Below are 26,869 nucleotides of genomic sequence, written 5' to 3'. Positions count from 1 at the left end.
TGAGGACTCTGTTGATTTGTGTTTGGAATAAATCCTCCCCATCAGCAGACTCTCTGGGATTGCTTTCCCTTGACCCCAACCCTCCAGTTATAATTTATTTTGAATACATTTGTATCAAACCAATTCTCTTTTCTGCTGCTGCTGCCCCTGCACGTTGCTTCTGACTGCTGGTTATAGCGGTTTTAGCAGGGAAAATACTTTTGTGCTGTCTGTACACAAAAGACCTAGTGTGAAAGAGCCTTTGTTATTGTACCTTGAATAGAGCGATCTCATGGGATATTTGTGATGCTCTGTAAGAGTTTTTGCATACCAATACTGCTAAAACTGAACTTGAACTGCTAAAAATTTGTTTCGGGTTGCTATTGTACTTCACGGGAGGATTAAGGAGGAAAAGGGTATTTTGTTCACATGCTGTTGAAGCAATGTTTGGGACACAGGGTTTGGCATATATCCAGCTTTTTATGAGATCTTGCTTAAATAAGATGTTCCTTTCACTGGATTGTCCTACTGAAAATTCAGTTGCTTGTAGCTATTCTAGGAACAAATAACAGTATTGTTAGCCACCATAGAGGGGAGGAGAAGTTTTAATTTGAGCAGTGCTATTTGTTACTAACTATGGTGTGTGCTCTCCTAATCTGTGTTGATAGACTGCCTCTTAAAACAGATCTGTAGTGGAAATCAGACCAAATAAATAACAGCATGTAACATTGGGAAGACAAAAACTGCCTGGGCTTGTGGCCCACAGGACCTGATTTTCATCAACATTTGCATAATATAAAAAAAGCCCTCTCCATCCACTTTACTTTCAGTTGTATTATCCAGGAAGTCCCAAGACTTGTTTTTTTCTTTAGTATGAACAAATAAATAATACCAAGAGATAGCAGATAATTTATTTTTTATAAACTTTTTGGGCTGTTATAATATAACATACAAGCACAAATGATTGTACCGTGGTGATGGGGGTCATATAAATGCCTAGATATCTAACTCAGCAAGTAAGAAGAGCCAGAAGGTCTCCATAAAGTCCAAATTTCTTTTGCAAGGCTTGACTCTGATTTCAGAGATGATGGGTGGTAGGATAAAACCCTAAAATAGAGAAGGAGATATTTTCCTGGGATCTGAAATTTGTAATGATTTATTGTTTGGTAAATCTTGATTTGGTGTTTTATTTGCATGGTCAGCAAAGAAATTGGAAGACGGTCATTCTACTCAAAAATAAAACGTGTCATGTAAATAGTGCAGAAATTATCCTACTCTCCAAAAATACAATCCTTTATCAATGAGGGTCAAACACTGCCCTGATGTGGGAATTGCACAAATATGTGTCTGAGGACAGAATCGGACTCATAATGGATCTCTTCACCTGTCCTTCCTCTTCAAACACTACTTGCATTTCTCTGTTATTTACCAATTGTGTAACTGCCTTTTGTTAACAGAACTTTTATTTCAAAAAGTCATTTGTTGCTGTATTTCTGTGACTATTTGTCTTGCTGGGTTATAATTGTAGACAAGAACTTCCTGAGTGTTATAATGTTCTCTCTAAAAATGACAAAGTGATTGCACTGACTAGATTCTGGTATCGTGCAGGTAACAGCTGTGCAAGCAGCCTCCTCCCATACCCATTACATCTCAGTGTGATATAGGCTAATGTCTGTTTGGGACTAGCATGGGACTCCAGTTCACTTTTGATCTTTTGATGCAGATTTGAACCCCACTCTCTCTAGAGATGCAGGGGGAAACCCATCAAAGGAAACTCATCTATTCTCCCATCCCAATCGTACCCTGGGCACTTTTGAGCACCTGGTTCCTCTCCGTCTTTCCCACAGGATGGGGATCTTGGCTCTTCTTCGTTCCCTGCGAGAAGCGGGACATGTGTCATCAGCTTTTCCCCTCCCTGATTTATTGTAGGGATTGCAAACATAGGGTTCTCCTTCTCTAAGCAGGAGATTCTCTTTCTGCAACCTCCCTTGTTCTTAACTCCTGGTCCCAACATAATGTGACAGACTCACGTGAGAGGTCATGAACAGAGAAGATTCAACTTTATTGAAACACCAATTCCTTAGATTGACAATTGCAAACATTTCATAATTAGGTCTGTTCTTGCAGCACATTGTAGTAGGCAGTGTGTGTGTGTTAAACCTCCCTATACTTTAGGTGTCTTGTCAATGAATTACTCTACTATAACTCTCAAAACTTGTATTTAGAACACTCTTTATTGCATGCCAGTATTATAGTCTATTTTCATAGACAAAATTATTAGGCAAAATCCTGAAGTCCTTAATCAGGTAAAAATATCAGTGTTTTTTACCAGTCCCTGACTCTTAGACCGTATCTTTTTGGCAAACATTATGATGCATTGGGTAATGTATTGCCTGCAGTATAGTTTAGAGCAGAGAGATGAATGAGATGATGATTATATAAATCTGAAAAGACATACCACATGGATTAAAAGGGTGCACATTTACAAAACACTTTCATTCCAGTGCAAGAGCTGACATTCATGTGAAGTAAATTATTCTAATAAAGATTTATTGACTGGACACAATAGACAGATCAATGTCATTTGAGTGGACAGAAGGCATATTGAACCTATCCCTTGGAGCTAGTGAATCAGCACATTCATTTCACTGTCAGGATCACTTTGAAAAATTGTTCATGAAGCTGCAAGAGTATGAATTGATCAATTTGCTTTGGTGGGAGTGAGGGCAGAATTTAGAAGAAGAGGGCTGATCACAATAGGAAGGGGAGGATTAAACATGAAAATATTTTAATAGATTTGACAAAAAATTGCTTTTGATTGCCTCTTAAATTAGCCTTATTTTTGTCAAATATCAGAGAAAGTAATATTGGATTTGTGGCCTTGTTGTTGCTAAAATTAATACAAAATTGGGTCCAATCCTGCAAAACCTTATTGACAAACATAATACTCACACAAATAGTCCCATTGACATAAAAATAAATTGTCTTAAGTTGAACTATCCACATGAGTAAGGGTTGTTCATGTGAGTAGGGGTTGTAGAATTGGGTCCTAAATTTGAGAGAACCTTTTTGTATTCAATATGGAGCAAAAGCAGTTAGTTGTCCCAAAAGGAAATTACCATTCCCATACCAGGGAAAAAAATTGCTCGAACTGGTTAAATAATTCATTGCAAATACTGCCGCCAATTTAGGACAGCACTGAAGCATGTGCTTAACTTTAAGCATGTGCTTATGTCCCATTGGAGTCTTAATCATGCATAAGTGCTTTCCTGAATCAGGTCCATTATCAATTGCAAATGTTGACAATTTTTTATCTAATAACTTTTGTTTGTTTCATAATTTGGCCACTTCATTAGATTTTGAACAATTTGTGGTGAATTTTGGTCAACTATAATTTGCAAAAGCAATTTTTTCATTATTTGATTAGTTCTATCAACAAAAGGACTGATCCTGCCTTATTATTTACTCAGGCAAAGCTTCCATTGGTTTCACTGGGAAGGGCTATAAGAGTAGTTACTGGATTAAAAATTAAGAACTTCAAAATACAATGCAGAAAAAATGTAAGTCCCGATCGTGCAATGAGATCCATGCAAGATCTGATTATGTGCTATACTCAAATTCATATAATTTTTTAACCTTCTCTGCAATAATGATTATTTTTAGTAGTACAGTAAAATTAACACCAATGATCATGTGTGCTTTTCCTTAACAGCTACCCACCATTGTGTTCTGAGGTCCAAAATACTTTAAAGAGTCTTCTGAAATGTATGGTGTGTGAAAGGCATACAGTTTCAGTCCTTTACAAGATCTAAAAAACACATTTTCTTTGTTCTTCCACTTCACAGACCAAAAAGCTTTTACAAAGTTAAAAAAAAGAGTCTTGAATAAAAATGCTTTCTTTTATATAGAACAATAAAGAAGAATGAAAAATATGCCACAGGGTAGAAAGCCTGCAATATAACAAATGAAATCAGATAGAAACAAAAGATTCTAAAGGAAATCCAGATTTAATAGGAAGTGTTGTGTTCTACAAAAAGCACTAAGTACTTCTGTGTCTGGATTGTAGGAAAAATAAGTATTTTACTAAAAGGCATTCATACTTCATAATTATTAAGAAAGATTTTTCTAAAGAAGATTTATTTTTCAATATGTATACGCTTATATTTGTCATAAAAATGTAGTTCTTGCCTACTGAGATAACCGTACAGATCACAATAGCAAAAATGATACAGAGAATAATCTCTTGTTTTTATTAATTGAAGCCTCTTTAAAAGATTCTCTTAGTGGAATATTCAGCATAGCTCGCTTTGATTTAAATTGATTTATACTTCCAAATTTTACAATCTTGTAACTCCATCAACATGCAAGTTTGATGCCACATGTTGGGATGGAATTGCACATTTTTTGTCAAATTTTGAACACATTTGGATGTTGTTGATTTGAAATTCAGTGTGAACTTGAATGTTATTTGGTTCAAGTTTCACTTAGGAGGGTAATTTTCACTCTCCTATCCCCCGAGGGTAGCCTAAAGGAAAGGAGCAACATTATTTTCAATATCCATCTAACCAAACCCTGGTATAAGAGTTGATTGCACTCTGAATTGTGTTATAATCATGGATTGGATAAGATTGGTGACCGTGTCGTTTTCCATTCTTGTCACAGTTTTTGCCAAATAGATGAATGGATGTTGTTCCATTTACTGTTCTTGACACAATCTAGGTCATATAATAACATTTCAGAGTCTGTGTCCAGAGTACTACATCAGTGAGTGTAGTCTTTACACTACTGTGCCTTTTTTGGTATTTTTGGTACTTTGTATATTGTTTGGCTGGGAATTCCACATAGGCTAATAACACTGTCATCAGGGAACCATAGAATATAAATCCATTCAAAATGCAGTTTTACAAGGTCTAAGTTGCATGATGTTTTACTATAATATATGGTACTTAAAGGATCCTCTACTACCTCCTTATGGACAAAGAAGGGGGAAATAACAAACAAACAAAAAAACCCAAATCCAGTTTTATGGCAAAGATTGTGATGGCCCAAAGTCTAGAAAATTGTACAGGCATAACCCACAGCCTTTCTAAGGCTTCACACTGTAACCTTGGAGTTCCCTTTGGACAGTACATTGAACACATTTTAATGTATGCAACATATAAGAGGATTTACATCCTGATTTTGAATTCACTTACAAATCTCCCATTGACTTCAGAGAAGTGAATGGGATGCCCTCTGTCTATGTAGAGCTGAAGTGACTTGCTTATGGTATGTTTCCTCATGAGGATTCTGCTCCTTTGTATTTGAGCTGGGCCTGAGTGGGAAAGTTGAGATATGGATCTAGATTTTAACTCTAAACTTAAGGTTGTTTGGATTTGGGATTTTCATGCAGACCTGCCATAAGTCAGTACCACCTGGATTCTTATTATGGCTAAGCTGTATTCAGCACAGTTCGAGAGAGTGGAAGCACGGGTCATTTTAAGACTTTGTTCCTCTACTGAAGGTTAATAATGCTAGAGAATGTGAATAGCATTTAAACTATAAATCAAGTAAGCCACATGCTTAAAGTTTTGCTGAAAACTGCTGGCACACAGATACATCAACATCTCGAGACAGGAATTCGCAGAAGTCAGTTTGGTTTCCACCCAGGAGTAACCATGAGGGAGGCAATCTTTGCTCTGAGGCTGTTATGTGAGTGTGTGATAAAAGCACAAAGGGAAATTTATTTGTTCTTTGTATATTGTGAGAAGGTGTTTGGTAAACTCAAACACAAGGAGGTGATACATATTCTCGGAGAATCTAATATATACAATATATGTATGACTCTCAAGATATACAATTAATAGCCTGTATTGGGGACAGACAGCAGCAATCTGAATGAACTATGAACTATCTGATTATTGTAGCATCAAGAAAGGTGTAAATTAAGTTTGCATTCTAGCTCCACAACTATTTGTTGAAAGTACAATGAAGCAACATTCAGAAGACACCACCAGGGCATACAGGTCAATGGCATATACATCAACAATATAAGATATGCTGTGACCTATTTTGTATTGCTTCATCTAGGGAAGAAGATCATAACTTGCTTATTGCTGTGAACAATATCAGCAAGAAATACAGAATGATAATCAATGTTAGGAAGACAAAACTATTATAGTGAGTAAATACAGTGATGCCCAAGGTAGGCAATGCCTATACCTTGGTGGTCAAGTTCCAGAATGAGTGAGTAACAGGTTCTCCTATTTAGGGAGTCCTGTAATATCAGATAGAAGATGTGATGAAGAAATCAAGAAAAGAATAGAGCTTGCAAAAATGTATTCAACAATTTCTAAAGACTTCTGTGTTTTCAAAAGCAAAAACTGCACACCTGCACTAGATTGCTGAAATAGTGTTGCATATGGTCAACTCTCCTGTATGGATGTGAGAACTGGGCACTTAAAGGAATCCAGAGCATTGGAGTTTTGGTGTTATAGAAGAATGTTAAAAAATAACTGGATAAACAAAACTATGAATGAAGAGGTGACAAAAAGGATGAATTTAAAAAGAGCACAATTACTTGAGACCCTAGGAAAAAGAATAACATATTTTTGTGGCCACATAGCTCTCCAATCACAGAGCCACTTTCTTCTAGCACTCACACTATCAGGCAAGATTGCAGGCAAACCAGGAAGAGGAAGAATGAGAGCCAGTTACGTTAGTAATATCAGATGGACTGGAACCCAAAGGAGAGTGGAAGTTTTACAGCTCTGTCACAATCATGAAAGATGGGAGGTGGTGGTTGTTAACCTCCACATCAGAGATGTTACTTGAAGAAGAATTACCACAGGGCCTAGGATCCCTAGTAACAAACCAGGGCTCCATAGTGCTAGATGCTTCTGAACGAAAGACAGTCTTTGCCCCTAAGGTCTTACAATCTAAGATATAGACAGGCAGATGGGTGAGTACAAGGAGACAGTGAGGCAATATTGATCTGCACATTAGGCAGTGGTCTCAGCACATCAGCAGCCTCTCTGTTGTCAAGATTTTGTAGGCATCATGGCAAAGGAGAATTTTAAGGAGGGATTTGAAGAAGGAAAATGAAGTCGATTTCTGGATATTTTTGAGGAGTTCCTCCTAAGTATAAGGAACAGCATGGGAGAAACCATGAAGGTGCTTATTTGACAATTTAAATAACTTGGCAATGGAGGCTAGCACTCTAGGCCAATCGGAGGAGAGAGTTAACATCTTGATAGTGAATGAGAGATAACAGGGCATGTAGGGTTAGGCTCTGAAGGACCTTGAGAGTGAAGACCAAATAGTTTATGTGTGATGCGACAGAGACATGCAGTAGAGGGATGCAAAGACATGGTCAGAGTGACAGGCTAGATATGAGTGGGCAAGATTGCATTTGTCAAGGCCAGAGAAAAAGATGTTGCAGTAACTGAGACACAAGATGATGAGAGCCTGGACAAAAGTTTTAGCTGTATTGATGAATAGGAAAGAACGTGTCTTAGAGATGTTATGCAGAAAGAATCTGCAAAATTGAGATGTAGCCTGAATGTGAGGAAAGAAGTTACAGGCTACAGGCTTGTTAAGTCAGTTTTTGCACAGCTGAAGCAGTACAAAACAACTTTTAATGTACCATAGACCATGACCTTTTGAACCCAGCTAAAGAAATTATATTTGGAGGTTTAGAGGGACAGGGGATGAGATTCTGCACTTTTACAATTAATATTTATTTAATTTTTTGGCTGCCAAAATTACATTTCCAAATGAGTGAGCAGTTCACTCTGACCCACAGTTTGTGGTTGGACAAAACACATTAGACTTGCACAATCACTTCAGGTATCACAAGAAAGAAGATTAAAATTATATTAGTCTAGTACTCTGATAAAGGTCTCCTCTCTAGAGGAGTAGAAATGGTGCTTGTTTCCAGACACATATTACAATGTTTTGCTGTACAATCCCAAGAACAGTTATGAGCCAGAATAAAATATTATGTAATTATCTCAATACCACCTGTTTGATAGGAACAAGGAAAGATGCTAAGAAAAAAAAATCTGAATTTTGGTGTGATTCTTCACTTTAACGTCCATGTTAGAATTAGCAAAAAAAAAAAAAAACAGAAGAAAGTCAGATATTTAAATAACTTGCCATAAACATGTTGTATCCTGAATATCACATTATATCAGTAACTGTAGCGTCCGGGTAAGGTAGTTGCTTTTTTTAGTTTCTGAGGGGAATTTTCTTCTGAAATGTTCTTTGATTTGATTTGATAGCCGTATTTTGCTCTCATCATATGCTATTCTTTAGAGGAGCACAGAATTACATGTGATCAAGGTGGTTTTGTCAGGAATAAACTTGGACTCATTCGTGCTTCTCTTTTTGTTACCTTCTCAAGTGAAATCGACTTAGAGAGAGAGAGAAACCCTTCAAAAGTGTTACATTATGTTAGAATTGGACCGACACATTGTCTTTGTTTATAAGGAATATAAGAATTATAAAACCAAACAGGTACACTTCTAATGATACAAATTCATATCTCACACTGTAAAATATCAGGGCACCCTGCATCCTAATTTGCAAATCACTGCCATCTTAGATAGGCCATGTGCATAAAAACGAGACTTATCTAGCATAATAACAATGTGCATCAAAGTTATTATAATATGAAATACATAACTTTAAATCTTTAAGTATCATACAAAAGACCCAAGAATGATACCAATTTGCATCATACATTTTATTCTTTTGCTGTTTCCTTGAAGAAGGTTCTTTGCAGCTGAAGCTCTGGGACCATTTCTGTTGGTAAAATTGTCATCTGACACTGCGCTTCAGAGAGCATTTATAATTTGTTTTTGTTGCTAACTTTATGTTGTCTTAGGGTTCCATATCATACTGATGCATTTTAAATGAGGGTTTATATAATATAATGTGCTTATTCCCAAAGGCATGCATTCACTTTTACTGAGGCAGCCTTTTGAGAGGAAAATTTGCTGTCCTATATTTGTAACATTGTATGATGTGCAGAGGACCTATAGTAGGGAATTAAAAAGATATATTCCCAGATGAACAAACTGTATGAATGGCACCAAATATTTTTCTCTGCTAAAAGTCTACCGTGCAGTTTTTGGCAAACATTTTTTTGAGTTTCTTCCCACACGTTGAGATGTAGGATCTAAGATCCCTATGACTCCCACAGAAGAGTTGACTGTGAGCAATAAAGCTGGAAAACTGTGTTTTATTTAAAATAAAGAAAACTGATGTTGCATATAGTATGTGTAGGAAGCGGGGTTTGGTATTTTGAAGGAGCTGTGCCTGTGAAACTGAGATCAGCTTGGACCAATTATATACAATATGGTTATTCTGGGGCAGATCTTTCGCTGGTGCAAATTGTCACAATTCCACTGAAATCAATGGATCTATTATACTGAAGATCTGCTCTAGTATATTTTGGAAAATATTCTGTTTCATTACTTTAAATCCAAGGATTAACTCCTGGGCCCACTGAAATTAGTGAGAGTTTTGAAATTGATTTCAGTGAGGCTAGGATTTAAGGAATAAACATCTTCTAGCTACTAAGAATAGTGATGAAAACACTTTGCAAATAGAACATCACTATTGTCAACTTCAGCAACTGATTGGTGAGGTCCATACTAAATTAATATAATCACATTAAAGAAACAAGTTTTTACCATTAACATTACACATCTCACCACTTAGTTCTTGAAGCTGATTAATATGATGACTCATTTAGACCACAGCCATTGGTGCATAGATTCTGTCTTGCTTTGGTATAGGACTCAAATAATTTCCCTGAATTGTTGGTGCTGAATCTTATCATCTTCTGCTGAAACAGTTCTGAATGTGGGACTTTTAATTCTTTTTACTGTGTGTTCTCTTCTCCCTCCCTTATGCCCTACATTGTGACAGATGACTTACTAACCTCATTCAGTTTGGTGGAAGTCTTTAGCTGACACTTTCTTCTGCCCCTTTGTGTTTGTGTGTGTGTGTGTCTGACCTTGGAGCAGTCAGGAGAGTCATTATAGTAGCTATTCTGATTAAACTCCAACTGACAGTCTGTAACCTGAGGATAGTCATTATCTCCAAGAGTACTCTTTTCACCAGATTAACAGCTGTGTGACTTCCAGCCTGTCTTAGTTTTTGAATAGGAGGCAGAATTAGAAATAGTCTGATGTAATATTTGGTAAGTTTAGCCTACAAAGCTAACTAAAAATAAACAAATCTTTCTCCAGAAGCATTTCTACGCCTGGCCTTAGCCCATGTTTGTTTTGTGCATTGTAATCTAAGTATCTGTTTCTGATAAATCACTTTAATTTCCTATGAGGGACCATATTGATTAGCAGTCAAGTGATATATAGAAGTAAAGTATACGATTTATCTATCTTGTGCAGCAAGAATATTATTTAATCCCATTAATCGTTCAAGATTCCCTTAAGTGGTGCCCATAACTCATAGTAGGCTAGTGAGAGCTCTTATAGTGTAATAGACTATCTTGCAGCAGTAATTTTTCTGGTAAAATGCTTTGACATTATGCTATAGTGAAATAACTAGGTACTCAATATTTGTTTCCCATCCTCTCACTCTTTTCTTCAGAGGGTGACCATGAGACTGGAAAACTAAACAATGGGCATGTAGTTTTTTAAAATTTTAATAGGCCCCATACAACAGACTGAGAAGAGCACTCCAGGAAACTAATAAAATTTCATACAATCTGTGGCACATGTCTCTTACAGTAAAATAGTCTAGAAAAGCTCAAGTTCTGAGATATACTATGTTCATCTCTAACTTCAGTATATCTCTAAGGAACAGTAACAACCTTGTCTGATGAAATAGCTTAAAAATGCATTATAATGGGAGCAGAAGGTTTTCAATGCTTCACAAATAATACAGTTTGTGGTAATCCTGCCATTGTGCATATTGTCTGGTTCACTGTTACTGTGGCAAGTATACAGTAGCAAAGGATGTCTGCATGTCTTTGAGACTCATTAAATTGTCTCTCCAAACCTCTGTGTGAACACTGGTGGATTGAATCAAATATCCCACTTCCAGTCATTGGTAATATAATATAAGCCACAAACCATCAGCCAAAAACTAAATCTCCTCTTGTCCAGTGGTGCTTTTTTATATTAAGAGAGGTTAATTTTATCTTTATTTAAAGAGCTGCTGCTGTCTGATGTCATTTTCAATCTTTCAGGTCTTCACAGTGGTTTTTCAGACATTCCATAACATTCAAATTTATTTTTAATTTCTCTGTGAGGAATGGCTGAAATTGTCCTTTTCTGTTGGAAGCAGGAGGGGGACTGTAATATGAATCCATGATGGGGTGTGAAGGAAAATGAATTTGGTAGCCTTTATACAGTCCTGAGAGAACATCTGTCTGTCTCACAAATCCACTACACTCAAAACAGTTGGTTTCCTGAGGAGAACTTGAGAACTGATTCAGCATGAGGATTACATTTTTTCCTCCATCTAGACACTTTCAAAATACTGTGTTGCCAGGCCTGGGTTTATCTGTGAGCTATAATGAGTGAAGACATACAGACATACATCTTGTTTGAAATACATTGTGGTGCATTGTACAGATAGTCCCGCACATAAAAATGAATGTTTAAATGCTAATAAGGAAGAGAAGGAACAAGAATAAAGAAATGAAAGAGGAGCAGTTATTCCATGTCTGTTTTACTCCATTGTTCGTGTGTGTGTGTGTGTGTGTAATATATATATATATATATATATATATATATTTACTTTATTTAGTCACGGTATGTGTACATAAACAGTATCTATATTGTGGAATGCATGTTCCAGTGACCTTTTAGGAAAATACTGTTTGAGAGGAAACTGTAATTTCAAAGCATGCCATAGCTTTTAGGAATTAACCCAGACACAAGCCATACAGAAGGAAAAAATTTCTTAAAGGACTCTAATCCTTTTTATTTGTGTAGTCTGAGTGATCAGTTCCTATAGCAGAGCAATTTTTACCTCAAGGAGATGTCTTGAGTTCTTTTGTCTCACTTTAAGAAAGTAGGTTTATTCTCTGCTTGGTTGCTCTGCCCCAGGAGAAGACTGAGTGAACAATGGTGGTCAGTCATTAAGGAGAGAGTATAGGCACCCAGTGATAGTAACTGAGGTTTCCCCACTGCACTTTTGTTATCAGCAGAACATAAAAAATTAAAAGTAGATCCTTTGACCACATTTCTGGCGAACTCTAGATGACCTTTATCTTCTGTTTTGTTATTGAAAACTCCTATTTCTCACTTTAAATCAATCTTTCCTTACTATTAAAGATTTTCTTTTGAAGGTGTGAAAACAAAATATTTACCTCTCAGGTTTTGATGGAGTAGAATGTAGAAAACAAAAATGCATGGTAGAATGATTATAAAAACAAATTGAGCTAACTCAAAATATTAAACAGTAGCCTTACTGCCTATGGTATGTGTCACCATACTGTTTAACCAGATGACAATTAGTTTCTGTTGTTCGATGAAATGTTTATTACATTGCTTACGGCACTGTCAATGAATAGTATTGTCAAACATGAAAGGAAATAGCTGTAAGTGTGTAAACTAGTTGGAAGTTTCATGTTTAAAAAATTGCCATAGAATGTGATCCTCTTATAATGAACTCATTGTTACATAGAATAACTTCACTGTGGGATTTAGATAAATGTTTATGGCTCCTAATTCAGATTATGGGCAACGTTTTGTTCTCAGTTTATACTCACACAACTTCACTGAAGTAAGTAGCCAGAGGAAGAGTTTGGCCCTGTAACTAAAGGTTCCCTATAATTGTAATTTCAATTTCACATTGGAATGCATTGAAGGAGTTTGGAACTTACATTTATTTCAATGTAGATGAAGTTTCAGTTTATTTTATATACTTGTAAACAGGAAATTAAGTCCTATCTGACCATCAAGACCCTTAAAGACCCAGGAGAAGTGAGGATGTCTCTACAACAATACCACTACCATTTCCATATTATAAAAAAGCCATCTTGATGTCTCTGAAACATCAAATCTTCTGCATTGCACCATGCATGCTATGACATTTTCTTTCCACTCCCTCAGCATGTGATAGTGACCACTGGGGACCCCACTGCAGTAGTCGCTGCCAGTGCAAAAATGGAGCCTTATGTAACCCCATCACTGGAGCCTGCCACTGTGCTTCTGGTTTCAAGGGCTGGCGCTGTGAGGAACGCTGTGACCAGGGGACGTATGGAAATGATTGCCACCAAAAATGTCAGTGTCAAAATGGAGCCACCTGTGATCATGTGACTGGAGAATGCAGATGCCCTCCTGGATATACTGGTGCTTTGTAAGCAGAGGGTATTATTATTCATTATGGGGAAGGTTGGTTTTTGCAGGTCACTAATCCCAGGGTAAACTATTTAGTAACCTATGTGAACATTAAGCTGCAAGTGCCTGTTTTAAAAGTTACTAATATTTATATCTGATTATAAGTCCCTCTGTATATTTATCAATGACTGTTATTAAAATGCTACAACAAAAGCTCTTGGTAAAGCACAGCTGTTGCGCTGGTCACATTTCTGAGATTATGAATCTGCACTAATGAGTAGAGTGGTTTACATATAGGTTTGAGAATTGACTTCAGCTTTTAGATTTGTGTTTAAACTAATCACTTCACCTCCAGCCCACTTCTTGCAATGGAACATCAGGACAGATCCGATGCATCCAGACTTTGGGTGTCAATGTCCTGGCTACATTAGGTAGCAGTCAACAGTTTAAGATTTGGGGGTTGAATTCTAAGAATTAAGCCCAAGTTTTCCTCACAGTTTTTCGGTCACATGAATGGGTATTTAAACAAATGCATTAGATATTTGGATGGGCAGCACTCTGTTTGCATACACAAATTCCTGGTAGAGAACTAGCTGGCACAATCAATAAGGGAACAGGACTGGCCCAAGAGGAAGCAAAGCCAGGCAAGCCAACGATGTGCTGATCCAGAGCTTTCCCTAAAGAGTCACTGCTGGTGAAGTTCATGTCAAGCCTTGGCTCCTAAACTGACGTGCTTTCCCCAAGAAGAAAAAGTGGTGGTACGTCTGCTCCCTATGCCCAATTTAGAAGGGGAACACTGCTGCCAAAGCAGCTGCCTCATGGAAGGCTAAATGGACAATAAATCACAATCCCCTATGGTCCAAATTCTGCCATGTTTTATAAAATTCAGCCAATAGAGATTGGCTCTGTAGTAGAAAATTAAGCATAGAAAAATGCAGTTGATTGGGTTAATCCTTTCAGCAGAGTGTTTTAATCTCTGTTTATAACAATGAATCCAAGATCAAACTTGATTTGTCTAGAAAGAAACATGTTTAAGGAAAGGTACCTACACTTGCAATTCTTTAATTGCTAATTTTATTTTCATACATTCATGGCATTGATCCCAAGAGCTTTTAAAGTTATTTCCCTTTATTTCTGAGTGCCTGCTGTTTCATAATTATAGACTGAAGAATTATATGTTAAAAAATAAAGAGAGGGGGAGAAACTGAAATTTGCATATAATAACAATTGTATTAATTATGCCCCAATTATTTAGCTGTGAAGATCTTTGTCCCCCCGGCAAGCATGGGCCACAGTGTGAAGAAAGATGTCCATGCCAGAATGGAGGAGTGTGTCACCATGTGACTGGGGAATGTGCCTGCCCACCTGGGTGGATGGTAAAATTGCTTTCTAAACTAAATATAAACTGGGTAAATTTCCATGTTTGTGGATTTCAGGCAACTTCAGGAGAAAGTTTAATTGGAATAGCAAATACAGTCTGACTGCAGCCAGGAAGAAAAGGAAATGTATTTTAGCACATGGTACCACCACAAGGGATCAAAATCAAATATAAATTCTGCACTGCCTTGTTAACTTTTTCAGAGATTGGGAAAAGGAAAATGTTCTCTCTGAACCATGCAAACAGCATTATTTGGAACTGACCAGAAGCCGTGTCCTTGTGGATATAATTTGATATAACTGTTGCTCTTTGAACATCAGCACCATTAAATATTCAGATGGTGGCCTTCATCTGTATTTCCAAATATATGATGCTACCCTCTTAAAATGAAAGTAGGTAATGGGCAGGTTCTGGTTTCACCTTCATAGCCCAGAAATACAGGGACCTCAGAACATCAACTTCATAACTGATCAATGGACTTTCTGTCCTTTTGCACGTCATACCAGCAAAGACCCATTCCTCTCACCTGGGCAAACATGACGGGCTCCATTAGTCCCCCAGCCCCACATGGGGAAGAGAATTCTGTAGAAGGGCAGGAGTCATTGTTTGAGGGAGGGGAACAATATTTTATATCCAACAACCAACACATTTAATCATGCTAGATAGCAGGATGGTTGGAGATGGTCTCTATATAGCATGGGGACAAACAAACAAAACAAATAAATAATATGTCAAATAATGGGCAGTAAGCCCAGGGTCACCATTTCTTGCAGGCAGTAGAAAGGGAGTTATAATAATGTGACAGGGAATTTTTAAATAATTAAAATGGAAATGTTTAAAGGATTCCAAACCATCAAACCGTACACATATACCGTATGATCTTACTGCTGTTACCCTCAGTCTTTTTTCCCTACTGATGCCTGTTGCTCTCACTATGTTTTGCTTTTAGTTAAAATTAGTCAGAAAATGCTAATATATTTTCTATGAAAAATTTCACATAAAATGAAAAATTTTGGGTTTTTTTGGAATATTTCTTAGAATTTTACAGTAATATGAAAATTGAAAAGTTTTTTTTAGTTTTTGTTTCCCCCTCCTCCACTTTTCTCCTCCCTCCTTTTCTACTTGGGCTGGTGAAAGAGAGACAGAGAGAGAAAGAGAGAGGAAAAAGGAAGGGAAGAGAGACCACAAATTAATTGTTTTTGTTCTTGGTGTTTTTTTTTTTTTTTTGTCAAAAGCCCACCCAGAAAATTTTGACCAAAAATAAATAAAAATGATGCATTCATTTTTTCATTTTGGTTGAAAACCTTTGTTTAGTTCTGTTGAAGTTTTGACCAGCTCTATTATGTAGTAAGCTCTCTAGTGTAGCGACCAAGTCTACTTTTGTGTTTGTCCAGAACCCTCAGATGAATCCCTAATCCTGATGGAGGTTTTTAGGTGCTTCACAGTCTAAATGATGATGATGATGAAAAAGTATAAGTATTTTCATGAATTATTGGCTTCCATTTTTGACCTAAATAAAGTTGATGAAAACACAGTATGTCAGATACTAATGTGATGAAAAACCTACAGCAGTAGAAAACACTTACCTATATGGCTAATTTTCTATCCGAAGTCAATACTTGAGTATACCTGTTTGTTGACTTTCAAATTGCTCAGTTTCTTGCAGGAGAATCCTGCCAACACAACCTTTTTGCTTTTCTTTGTAAGAGTGGTGTAAAATATTCAAGCACAAATTCCACAGTATCTTATGTTAGCTTTGCTAATATGACCAAACATTTGCTCTTGGATTGGCTTCCTAAAAGTCTTACGATCTGATTCTTCTCTCACTTACACAGATGTAAATAAGTCTAAGGATTTAAATGGAGTTACAGAGACTCAAAAGCAGTGTCCGTGAGAAGAGAATTATGCCTAAGCTTTTAAGATGTATTACTTTATACTGTAACAAAATTGCAAGTAGAATTTCTTTATTTTAAACACAAAACAAAGTAAAGGGACATTACAGCAACTGTTACATTTTAAGCATTTTTAACTGCAAAGGATTTCTGCGTGCACTGGTTTTTAATGGTTTGGATGAAGAAATAAGGAAGACCTTGCCTCAGCTAGGCTTGAATATCTAAATGTTTACTGTTGCTGGGAGATAAAGTTTTTGATTAGCTTTAGCTTCCAGGATAGAAATCCCAGCAGATTATCACCTCAAAACCTATGGCAAAACATACTGGGTGTTTAAGGCTAAAAAAGAATCTGGCATTTTCAAGAAGAGCTTAAGCAGTCTGATACATGATCCCATGAATCTGCTCACTTCTTTCCAGTCCCCTTCTCCACACAGCTACAATTCCAAACGTAACATGCAGATTCTGTTTGTAAACAGGGCACAGTCTGTGGCCAGCCTTGTCCAGAGGGTCGTTACGGAAAGAACTGCTCCCAGGAGTGCCAGTGCCACAATGGAGGGACGTGTGACTCAGCAACAGGCCAATGTCGCTGCAGTCCAGGTTACGCAGGGGAACGGTAAGGAAGACTCCCTTCTACCAAATTATACCAAGGGTTTTACAGCAAAAGGCAAAACTAGGAAGCAAGTGGAAGTCTGTCATCAGTGATATAATCTGAAGAGTTTTATAGATTTGTCAGTTTTGTCACTTAAATGATAATGAATCAAAAGTAAAGGTGGACATTCAATTCATTAGTCCCTATGACAAATGGTTTTGTTTAAGGACTCTTATATTGTGGCCCATGTGCCCCAGTGATGCACAAGCCTTACTGAGGGGCCTGCAGAATGAGATAGTTCGAGAACCAAGAATGGGATGAGATGGATCAATGAGAGGGTCTCCCTTTTGCAATGGTGGCTCTAGGGTGAGGTAGCTGAAGAAGCACTGCTCCATTTGCTCTCTGAACTGGGCTGCCAGCTGATTTTTTTTCAAAGTATTTTAATTCAGAAGAAGAAATTAACCTTTTTATTGCCTGACTGCTGTTAAAATGTCCCTCAAATGTGTTTCATAGCAAAAGTGAACATCATAAAGGGGTAGAAAGTGATAAAAGAAGCACTTTCCTGCATGCCTTTTAAAAAGTACACAACCCAGTTGCTGAAGGTTGCACTAACTTAATCACTGGGGTTAGTCCGTATTCTCTGCCAACAATGGTAGGTAGCATCACAACATTCCACATGCAATTTCAGTGCAGGATGTGGAGATAATCTAACCAACCATAAAAAAGCATAAAGAAACCCAAAAAAGAAAAACAGCCAATCCAGAGCTATTAGTGTTGCCAAAATTAAATGTTGGCCTCTATGAGGAAACACTGGGGATCGTGTTACATGCATTTAAACAGACATAGGCAAACCAGAATGAAAGCACAAACCAGTTTCATGAGAGATAGGAAAATATATGTGAGAATCTGCATGCTGTACGTCGTGTGTATTTCTAAAGACAATTGTGGCATCTGTCTTTCTCAGTTGAGATTCAAATCTTGCTATCCTATTAAATACCTTACAGTATGGCCTATACTTGTCTCTGATTTGTATCTATCCCTTGCACAAGTTTGAGGCGCAAAGAGCCTTCCATCCTTTTGCCCTCCAGCACAGGGTCCAGGCACAGCTGAAGTCCCTGTGCTTGCCAACATGCTGGGACTGTTGCCTGCTAGGATGCTACTTATTTCAGAGTGATAGGGATGGGTCAGAAGGCCATGGTCCCATTGGCTACTCCACAACAGTTGTCCAGCCATGGAGGGAAGTACTTGCTCTGTCACCCTAAGGGGGAGGAGTGCAGTGGCTGTGTTCCTAACAGGATGGTGTAAAAAGGTGTTGGACTACTCCCTACTTCAATTTATAATTTCAAGCACTTTCTTCTGATTCCTCAGTGTGGTATTTGCACTGACTTCGACTCCCTCACACAGATTTATACACCAGCAAATGTGTGTTAGTACGTCTAATAGAGTCTAAGGCCTTGTCTGCATTACAGAATTTTGTCGATACAAGTTATGCCGGCGTACAGCCACCACTGGTAATTAAACCGCCGTTGCATGTCCTCATGCTCCTTGTGTCAGTGGAGTGCATTCACACTACCAGCTCTTGGACTGACACAAGGAACAATGCACTGGGGGTAGCTATCCCACTGTTCAACTGCATTCAGGGTGCTTTGGGAAGGGTTTGCAATGCCTCATGGGACAGGCACATCATCACATCATGAAGGTTTTTGAATCCCATTGTTCCATGGGCATTCTACTAGATTGACAGCTGCTTTTCAACTGCCATGTCAGCCAAATTGACATTGCTGAACTCAAACACAAGAAGCCCACAGAAGTGTGTGAATGGGGAAGGAGGGAGAGTGTGTGACAGGGTGTGTGTGGGAGAGAGAGAGACAAAGACAGTGTGTGTTCTGGGGGACAGTGAGTGTGTCTGCACGCTGTCTCTTTAAGTTCAGACCACAGTCAGAAGCAACCAATCCTGAGGCAGAAGCTGGTGCACAGACAGCTGGTGTTCCCCTGTCCTCCCATCCCAGCTCAGCAGAGACAGGAAGGAGGACACCTAGGGTGACCAGATAGCAAATGTGAAAAATTGAGATAGAGGTGAGGGGTAATAATAGGCGCCTATATGAGACAAAGCCGCAAATATCAAGACTGTCCCTAAAAAACTGGGACATCTGGTCATCCTAGGGACATCCTGACATCTGCCCCCACCTCCCGCCCTGGCTCACATCAGGAGTGTCCGCTCAGCAGCAGCCTGTGCTGCCTGCCTGCCATAGGAGAGCAGGACTGATTCCCTTCAAGTTCTCCCACAGCTTCATCTCCCTACAGACCCAGGAGAATGATTCACCCCCACCCCTGTAGTCCAGGCTGGAGCCCTAAGCTGGCATGCTCAGCTGGGCAGTAGCTGTGTGAGCTCTCCATGCTGAGCAATTTCAAAACTTCCTGGGGCCTTGAAAAGGGAAGGGCACATGCCTATGTAACTGGAATGCAGGGCAGTGCAGCAGAGCTCAAAACAGTGAGCAGAGCAGTCAAAGTGGGCATTGTGGGATAGCTCCTGGAGCCCAGTTAGGCATACAGCGTCTACATTGATGCTTTGTCGCCCTAACTTAGCCGCAAAAAGCTCTGTGCCTCTCATTGAGATGTTTTATTTTGTCGCCAAAGCAGGTGAGTTTTGTCGATGGGGGGAGGCACTGTTTTGTCGCCAAAAGCTGACTTTTGTCGACCAAACTCTGTAGTGTAGACCAGCCCTCAGTGAGTGTAATGAGATCTAATTAAATTCAAAGGAGTCCTGTTTATGCCACGTTACCCATCATTTCTGAACACAGCCCACTCGGTATTCATTGATAACAATCTTCATTAGAAGATGGAAGAGGGTCTTTCCTAAACTAATAACTTGACGAGAATGCAATTTTTTAAAAATTACAATGTGAAATTTGGTCTAATTTTCTTGGATTTCCTGACCACCATTTTGCAAAATTTCTCCTTTAACTATTTTTGTTACAACCACAATATAGGTGGGATTTTCACCCAGCATTGGCCTAATGATGGTTCTATTGATGTCAGCAGGAGTTTTGTCAGGAGAGATGTCAGTGGGAGCAGCATTAGGTCATCACTGAGCATTTTTGAAAATCTCACCCTCAGTGTTCATGAAACTGAGGGACTAACAGCAGTGGCTTGAGCTAGGCATGGGACAGTCAGGAGCTGAACATATTTTCCCCACTTAACTCTGTTAAGAACCTGTCTTCTGCTCTGAAGTGACCCTTCCATTCCTAAGCAGAATCTGCCAATCATACAAAGATATTGTGATGTACACAAGAGGACAAGAATGAAACCTCCAAGATGATTATTTTATCTGGAATTGGGGAAGATAATTGGTTCCTTCTACAATAGGCAGAAAATCAGTATTTGCTTTGGGGCAAATCCTCGAGTCCTCGAGTTTTACTCTATCTTTAACGAGGTAAAGCTCTCATTTAGCCAAATCCTGGAAGGTGCTGTGCACCTGGAACTCTCAAGGGTGTATGACACATCTCATGACTTGAGTGCCAGTGTGGCCTGGGGAAGGATTTCAGGATTTCGCTCTATTCATCTATCTGTCTTCCTGTGTCTCTGTGTATGGAATAGTCAAAACATTGCATAATCTGTATACGGCCTTTATCAATAAATATTCGCTGATCTTCTCTGGCATGTAAAGCTGTGAAACACTCCACATCCTGGCTCTGTGCATGGTAATCTGTTCAGTAGGAAGGTCAGCCTGCTGTGAAATGCATAATAAAATCTTTAGGGCTTTTAATAAGGTGGTGGTGTCATTCTGATTTTTAACAGTTCCGTCATAAAACACAGAGAAGCACAAATGGAAAAATCAAGTGATATTTCAAGTTTCTCTTGAAAACAGAAAGTGAAATTTCTATTAAGAAGTACATCAGGAAATGGATTATGTTTTAGAATGATCAAAGAGGAAATTGGCATCTCAGTATTTGTACTAGACAGCAAGATGTACAGAATCATCTTCAAGATAACTAACATCTTTTTTACAAAGAAATATGTAAAAATTCAACAGATTTTTATTCTTGGCAAAAGCTAGAAATTTTTCCTCAAAACCTATATGTTAGTAAGTCTGATGGAGACGTTAGAGAAGGAATCTTCATCAGAAACTGATTTTTGGGTCTTTATCCTGCTGCTGTATAAATGAAGCAAAAGAAAAATAATGCTAATTACTTTCTACTATCTTCTGTGGGATAAATTCAAACCTCCTCTGAATGAATGTGTGAAACGGAATATCCAAGTAGGTTGTTGTTTTGTGCCCACTTCCAACTACCACTGAACCTGTAGATGTTCTCTGTGCCACAGTTTTCCCTCTCTCCATTTGTCTTATCTATTTAGACTGTAATCTCTTCAGGGTAGGGTCTGCCTCCCACTATATGTCTGTACAGTCCCTAGAGCAGTGGGTCCTCTAGGTACTACTATAAAACGAATAACAAGTAGTCACTGTCTCTGGCTGGAGCCATGAAAGAGCTTGTCAGAGTTGTTTCTATGTTTTAGCATAATCTTCTTTGTTCCCTTATGTAGGTTCCCTACTGGAATTAATCTTAATTTTGATTTTATTTGGGAAGTCCATTCAAGGATACTTTTAACATTAGGGTTAATTAAAGACCAGTTTAATTATTTCCCCTCAGGTGGAAAGTCAGGTTTGTCTTAAAGACATAAAAAATGAATTGGCCCAAACTGCTCTTTCTGAATTGGAATTGGAAGGAGTTTTGGTATTTACAAACACCTTACTTTGGGGTCAGTGCGATCTTTAAGGCACAGTCATGCAGGTTCAGATTGTGAATAATGAAAGGCAGAGGATACATATGGGCAAACTCCACACTACTCCAACCTGACAATATTCTTTGCCTATTCTCCTGAAGTATGGAGCCTGCCTCTCAGGTTTTTGAATCCAACTTGTTTCCCTCCAGTACCACCTGGATGGGATTAGAAAAGAAGACTAAAGCCAATTCCAAGAAGAGAGACAAAAATAGAAAAGACCCAGCTAAAAAAGAGGCCAACACAAAAAACCCACCAGGTGATCCTAGATAGGTTCTACAGGTTCCCAGTGCCAAAAATAATCATAGAATTGTAGAGCCAGAGGGCTAGAAGGGACTGCAAGTCTTGGAGAGCATCTTCTAGGGGATCCTACATCAGTTGCACAGGCACACATGGACAAGAAAATAGTCATAGGGACTCTACTGGAGACACTCTATCTGTTTTGCATGCTCTCACTTTCCAGAGGAATAATGGCTCTGCCTCTCAGTCCCCTATTCTCTCTTCCCCCACTTATTTTATTCTAGGCCTCCAGTCTCTGATAGTTTTAACCCTAACCTTCCCCTGTGGTTGGGCAGTCGATATGTGGACCTACACGCCCTTAGTTTTTCGCAGGTGGGAACCTGCCAGAGCAATAGCCCTTTCCTTGAGGTGAGAAAAGGGAACCCCTTCAAGTGATCCAGTTAATATGAGTCCCTCCTCTTAGAATCACAGAATCATAGATTAGGGTTGAAAGGGACCTCAGGAAATCATCTAGTCCAACCCCCTGCTCAAAGCAGGGCCTACCCCAACTAAATCATCCCATCTTCTCCCATCCAACATCTCTCCCTCCTTCTTCCCTTTCATTGTGGAGAATCTTATCTGATTTGGAAGTTCCCAGCTTTAAAACTAACTGATGGCCTCATGACTGGAGTCTGGCCTTATATATTCTGTCTTTCACTATTCTTTCCCTCCTTGCTTCCTGACATAATGATGATTGTCGGGAATCATCTGCAGGAAGGGAGGAGATGAGGGAGTCTGACCCACTGAATTACTGATGATGAGTAATTTCCCCTTGTTTTAATGTGGGTTCAGTGTTATACATATCGGAAACCTAGAAAAGTTAACGTTACCTAATTACAGGGAACTGTTAGTGGTCTCTGTATATATATATTATCATAGATTGGTACAGCACTAGTGTTGTGCGGAAAACATCTGTAGCAGCTGGACTTAACTCAGATTTTTCTTCCTAACCTTCAATTATCTCCTTACAACCAATTTGCTGTTCTAAACAGCAAAAACTGTTGGGCATAGACGTTTTGCTTTTATTCTTGTGTCAGCTGTCACAGGAAAAATAACAAACTTTATGCAAGCCTTATTCATCTTTCAAGGCCTGATCCTGCAAGGGGTGCTGAATGCCTCTAATTTTCACTGAAATCACCTTGCAAGTTCAGTCCCTTTGTGTTCCTGTAGGAGTTAAATCATGTCCAATGACATTTCACAAACACCAATGACTACAGAATTTATAAGAGATACTTTAGAAATCTGCCCCATTTCAAAGAGCAAACTGCTTCGTATTAAATGAAACACAACAGCAATGGGTGAACTAAGGGAGGGTCACAATGAATGCCGCTGAAGTGTGACTAAATCTTTTTCTATCCTTATATTTGCATATTGGACAATTTCAATTCAACAAACTGAAATGGCTCCCTCCCCTCACAATCTTCGAATAATAAAGAGACCTATAATGCTTCCAGTACATAACCACATTTAAAAAAAAGTTAAGAGGTTAGGGTGACAAGTCCTATAGTAGCAGGACAACCCCATACAGATGGGTTTTTTCAGCTTCATTGTTGATTTAAATAGAAACTATAGCCTTCACCCATTTCTTTGCATTTATCCTACGTTATTATTAAATATTCTTTTCAACAGATTTACAGACCTTGTTGGTTTTTTCTCTTGACTGTTTATTTTTAGTGCAATTGAATTCTTTATCCTTTTCCTTTGCTAGGCTGACAATTTCTTAAAAATTAAATACTGACCCAGATCCCTAGCACTGTATTTCTTAGTGACTTGGCAGCATGCAAAATGCATGCTACACCAGCTTCCCATTTCCATTACTTCACTTGAGCCCTTGGAGAAATCTTTCTGTCTCTCCATATATTGTGTACCATCTCTCTCCTCAATATCTAGCTAAACCATTCAGGAAGAAACTCAACCTGAGATCTTAGTACAAGTTCCTTTTTGGGAGAAATGATTAGCTCTTCTCCTTCTCAGCCTTTCTCTGCTGTGTAGTTTTCTACCTGAGTAACCCTGAATAGTAATGTGTTGTGTGTTAGAATTTTGACTAAAATAAATAATCAAGGAAAACAAAAGTAACTTTTTTTTGTCATTGCTTGCCATTTGGCAATTTTTTTCCTGCCAGGAGACAGTATCATCCCCTTCATCAATGTGTTGAATTTATATAAAACAGAATTAAAATTTCTCATGACTGACTGGCAACAGCTTCTGCAGCTAAAACCCAAAAAGAAATACTATCTATTGACTAAAAGTTCACCACACTTTAGGAGCAATAAGCCTTGAGATTTATTTAGAGGAAGGATATCAAACCTACTACTAAAGACAGAGTCAATTTTGGCAATATCATAAAGTACACGGTTAATCACTTTTATACAGTTAATTCCAAATTGCTTCACTACTAAGGATGGTAAATGTGTTTATTATTCATATTTAAACAAAAACTGTATTAAAAGAAGGTTGGAAAGTTAAGTGTTAAAAAATTAGGAAATGCTTGTGAAACTTTAATTTGGCCTATTTGCAGATGAAGATAGTCTTGCCTTTCATCACATAGGAAACCTCGGACAGATCAAGGGAGGGAACCCAGCTCTCCAAAGTCCCAGTCCAGAGCATTGAACACAAGATAATAGGCTTTATCTTCTTGCAACTTACTGATTCATTCATTGTCCATCCTATGCATTGAATGAGGCAGGGGTCCTATAGAACAAATACTATGTGATTGTGTAACTAAAGTCAGTATCATAATGCATACTCTCAGTGGGGATGGGTTGATCTTTGCCATTAACGTTTCCTAACTTCTGAGTGTTTGACATTGCAACCATAATGGGTGAGATCCTTGCTCTGGGCTCTTTATGGTGCACAAAAAGATCAGAGTGGTATAAAAGTGCCCTAAAGGACCCATATTCAGCTGGGTGAGGATTTCCCCTGATGCAAGCACTGCGGAAGACAGTTGTGAGGCTGCCTCCTAAGGACCTCTTCACAAGTTCTAATGGTGTGTGTGGGGAGGGGAGGGGGCAGGCAGAGTGCAGAGATACCTGGCAATGCTTCAGCCCATAGGGAAACTTAAGGAGCCCATTATAACTTAGACAGACCTGCTGGGGGGTCTGTCTAGCACCTGGAGCAGCTCAGCATCTGAGGGCACAAAGGTGGCTTAAAGCTACCATATCCCCCCTTTTCTCAGGCTGCTAGTTCTATGCTGTGCCTGTTAGAGCATAGGATCTCACTCAATCTTCTAACATAAATTTTTGAATGTCATTTCTAGGATTTTTAAAAAACAAACTGAAAAAACGTGAAACTATATTTACATTCCTGTTTGCTGCCTTCATGGTTTATCAGCTAAGAAGTAACTGGTAGTGTCTGTAAGCTGTTACCCCTTGTGTGAACCAGCCACTGGCTGGGGTAGGATATGTTTGTGTGAGAGAGAGAGAGATACTTAACTTTGGAAAAACTATTTTCTCTAACTTTTGTGCTCAGAAATGAATGAAAAGTTTTTTGCTGAAATTTTCCAAAAAACATTTAGTCTGAAGTAGATGACAAGCATTGAAAAGTTAAAATTTGGCAAAGTTATAAACAGTTGAAAACAGGCGCTTATAATGCAAAGTATTAGGCAACCTTCAATAAAGGCAAAACTATTAGCTCCATCTATAATGAATTTGAGAATTCTATCCAGAGAAAACTCCTCACAAACTAAGATACATTTTTACATTGATTCTCCAAAGTGTTTTAAATTAAAGGCATTTAAAATTACATTTTTCTGACTTTCCCCACAGATGCCAGGATGAATGTCCAGTGGGGACTTATGGAGTGGAATGTGCAAAGACCTGTCAGTGCATGAATGGAGGGAAATGCTACCATATTAGTGGTGCCTGTCTCTGTGATCCAGGATATACAGGAGAACACTGTGAAACAAGGCTTTGCTCTGAGGGAGTCTATGGTCTCAAGTGTGACAAAAAGTGCCCCTGTCACTTGCAGAACACTCGCAGGTATGTTTTTACATCTTTAGCAGATTTTCTCCATGTAGAACATTTAACCAGGAATGTAAATTATAAGGAAATAAGTTCCTCAGGTTTCCAGGAAAAGTGAAGCAGCTAAGAGTCACAAAGCTTAGATAGAGAGACTATTTAATGTTTTTATAATCATAGCAAAAAACAATATCAAGCAGAGCAAGAATTGCAGACAGATTTTTTTTTGCTCACATCTTTATTTGATGTCTTTAAATAGCAACTAATAATCAGATTTTAAGATTAATATCTAGATTAATTGACACGAGATAAAAATTGACCTGTGCTTGGTCTTTGTCTACATTTTTGCCATATAAGGTCAATAGACCTGCTTTTCCTCCTTATTTACACTGGGGATTAAAATTATCTCCAGTGAAGTCAATGGAAATACACACAAAACTGGTGTGAGAGGAGAATCAGGCCCACTATATGTATATTATGGGGAGGGAGCATACTGATTGTTTTAATGAGATATATCTGGAATTATCACCATTATGGCTATACATTTCAAAAGTGTAACTTTTTCATTTAATCTAATATTCAAGAAAGGTGAAGTTTCATCAAGTTTTGATGATGAAATTGAATAAAGTTATTTGCATATGTGATCTGATTTGTTTACATTTCTCCATACCTCATAGTATTGACTCAGAGGAAGTAAACAATAGAAACTCACTGAA

General features: G+C 38.3%; 1 protein-coding gene across 2 annotated transcripts in view; it reads left to right on the top strand.

The window, feature by feature from the left end:
• Positions 1 to 26,869, top strand: part of MEGF10 (multiple EGF like domains 10) — a 94,484-nt gene that overhangs the window by 19,684 nt on the left and 47,931 nt on the right. For both annotated transcript variants that reach the window (XM_067568793.1, XM_067568792.1), the window contains exons 5-8: positions 13,053 to 13,299; positions 14,536 to 14,656; positions 17,027 to 17,163; positions 25,962 to 26,174. In XM_067568793.1, coding sequence (XP_067424894.1) covers positions 13,053 to 13,299; positions 14,536 to 14,656; positions 17,027 to 17,163; positions 25,962 to 26,174 — 718 coding nt within the window. The remainder of the gene's footprint in view (positions 1 to 13,052; positions 13,300 to 14,535; positions 14,657 to 17,026; positions 17,164 to 25,961; positions 26,175 to 26,869) is intronic.

This window comes from Emydura macquarii, unplaced genomic scaffold (genome assembly GCF_026122565.2).
Source record: "Emydura macquarii macquarii isolate MOO-44397 ecotype Brisbane River unplaced genomic scaffold, CSIRO-AGI_Emac_v2 contig_2897, whole genome shotgun sequence".
Lineage (NCBI taxonomy): Eukaryota > Metazoa > Chordata > Testudines > Chelidae > Emydura > Emydura macquarii.
Note: the sequence above shows the minus strand (reverse complement) of the source record. Positions and strands in the feature narration are given on the sequence as shown.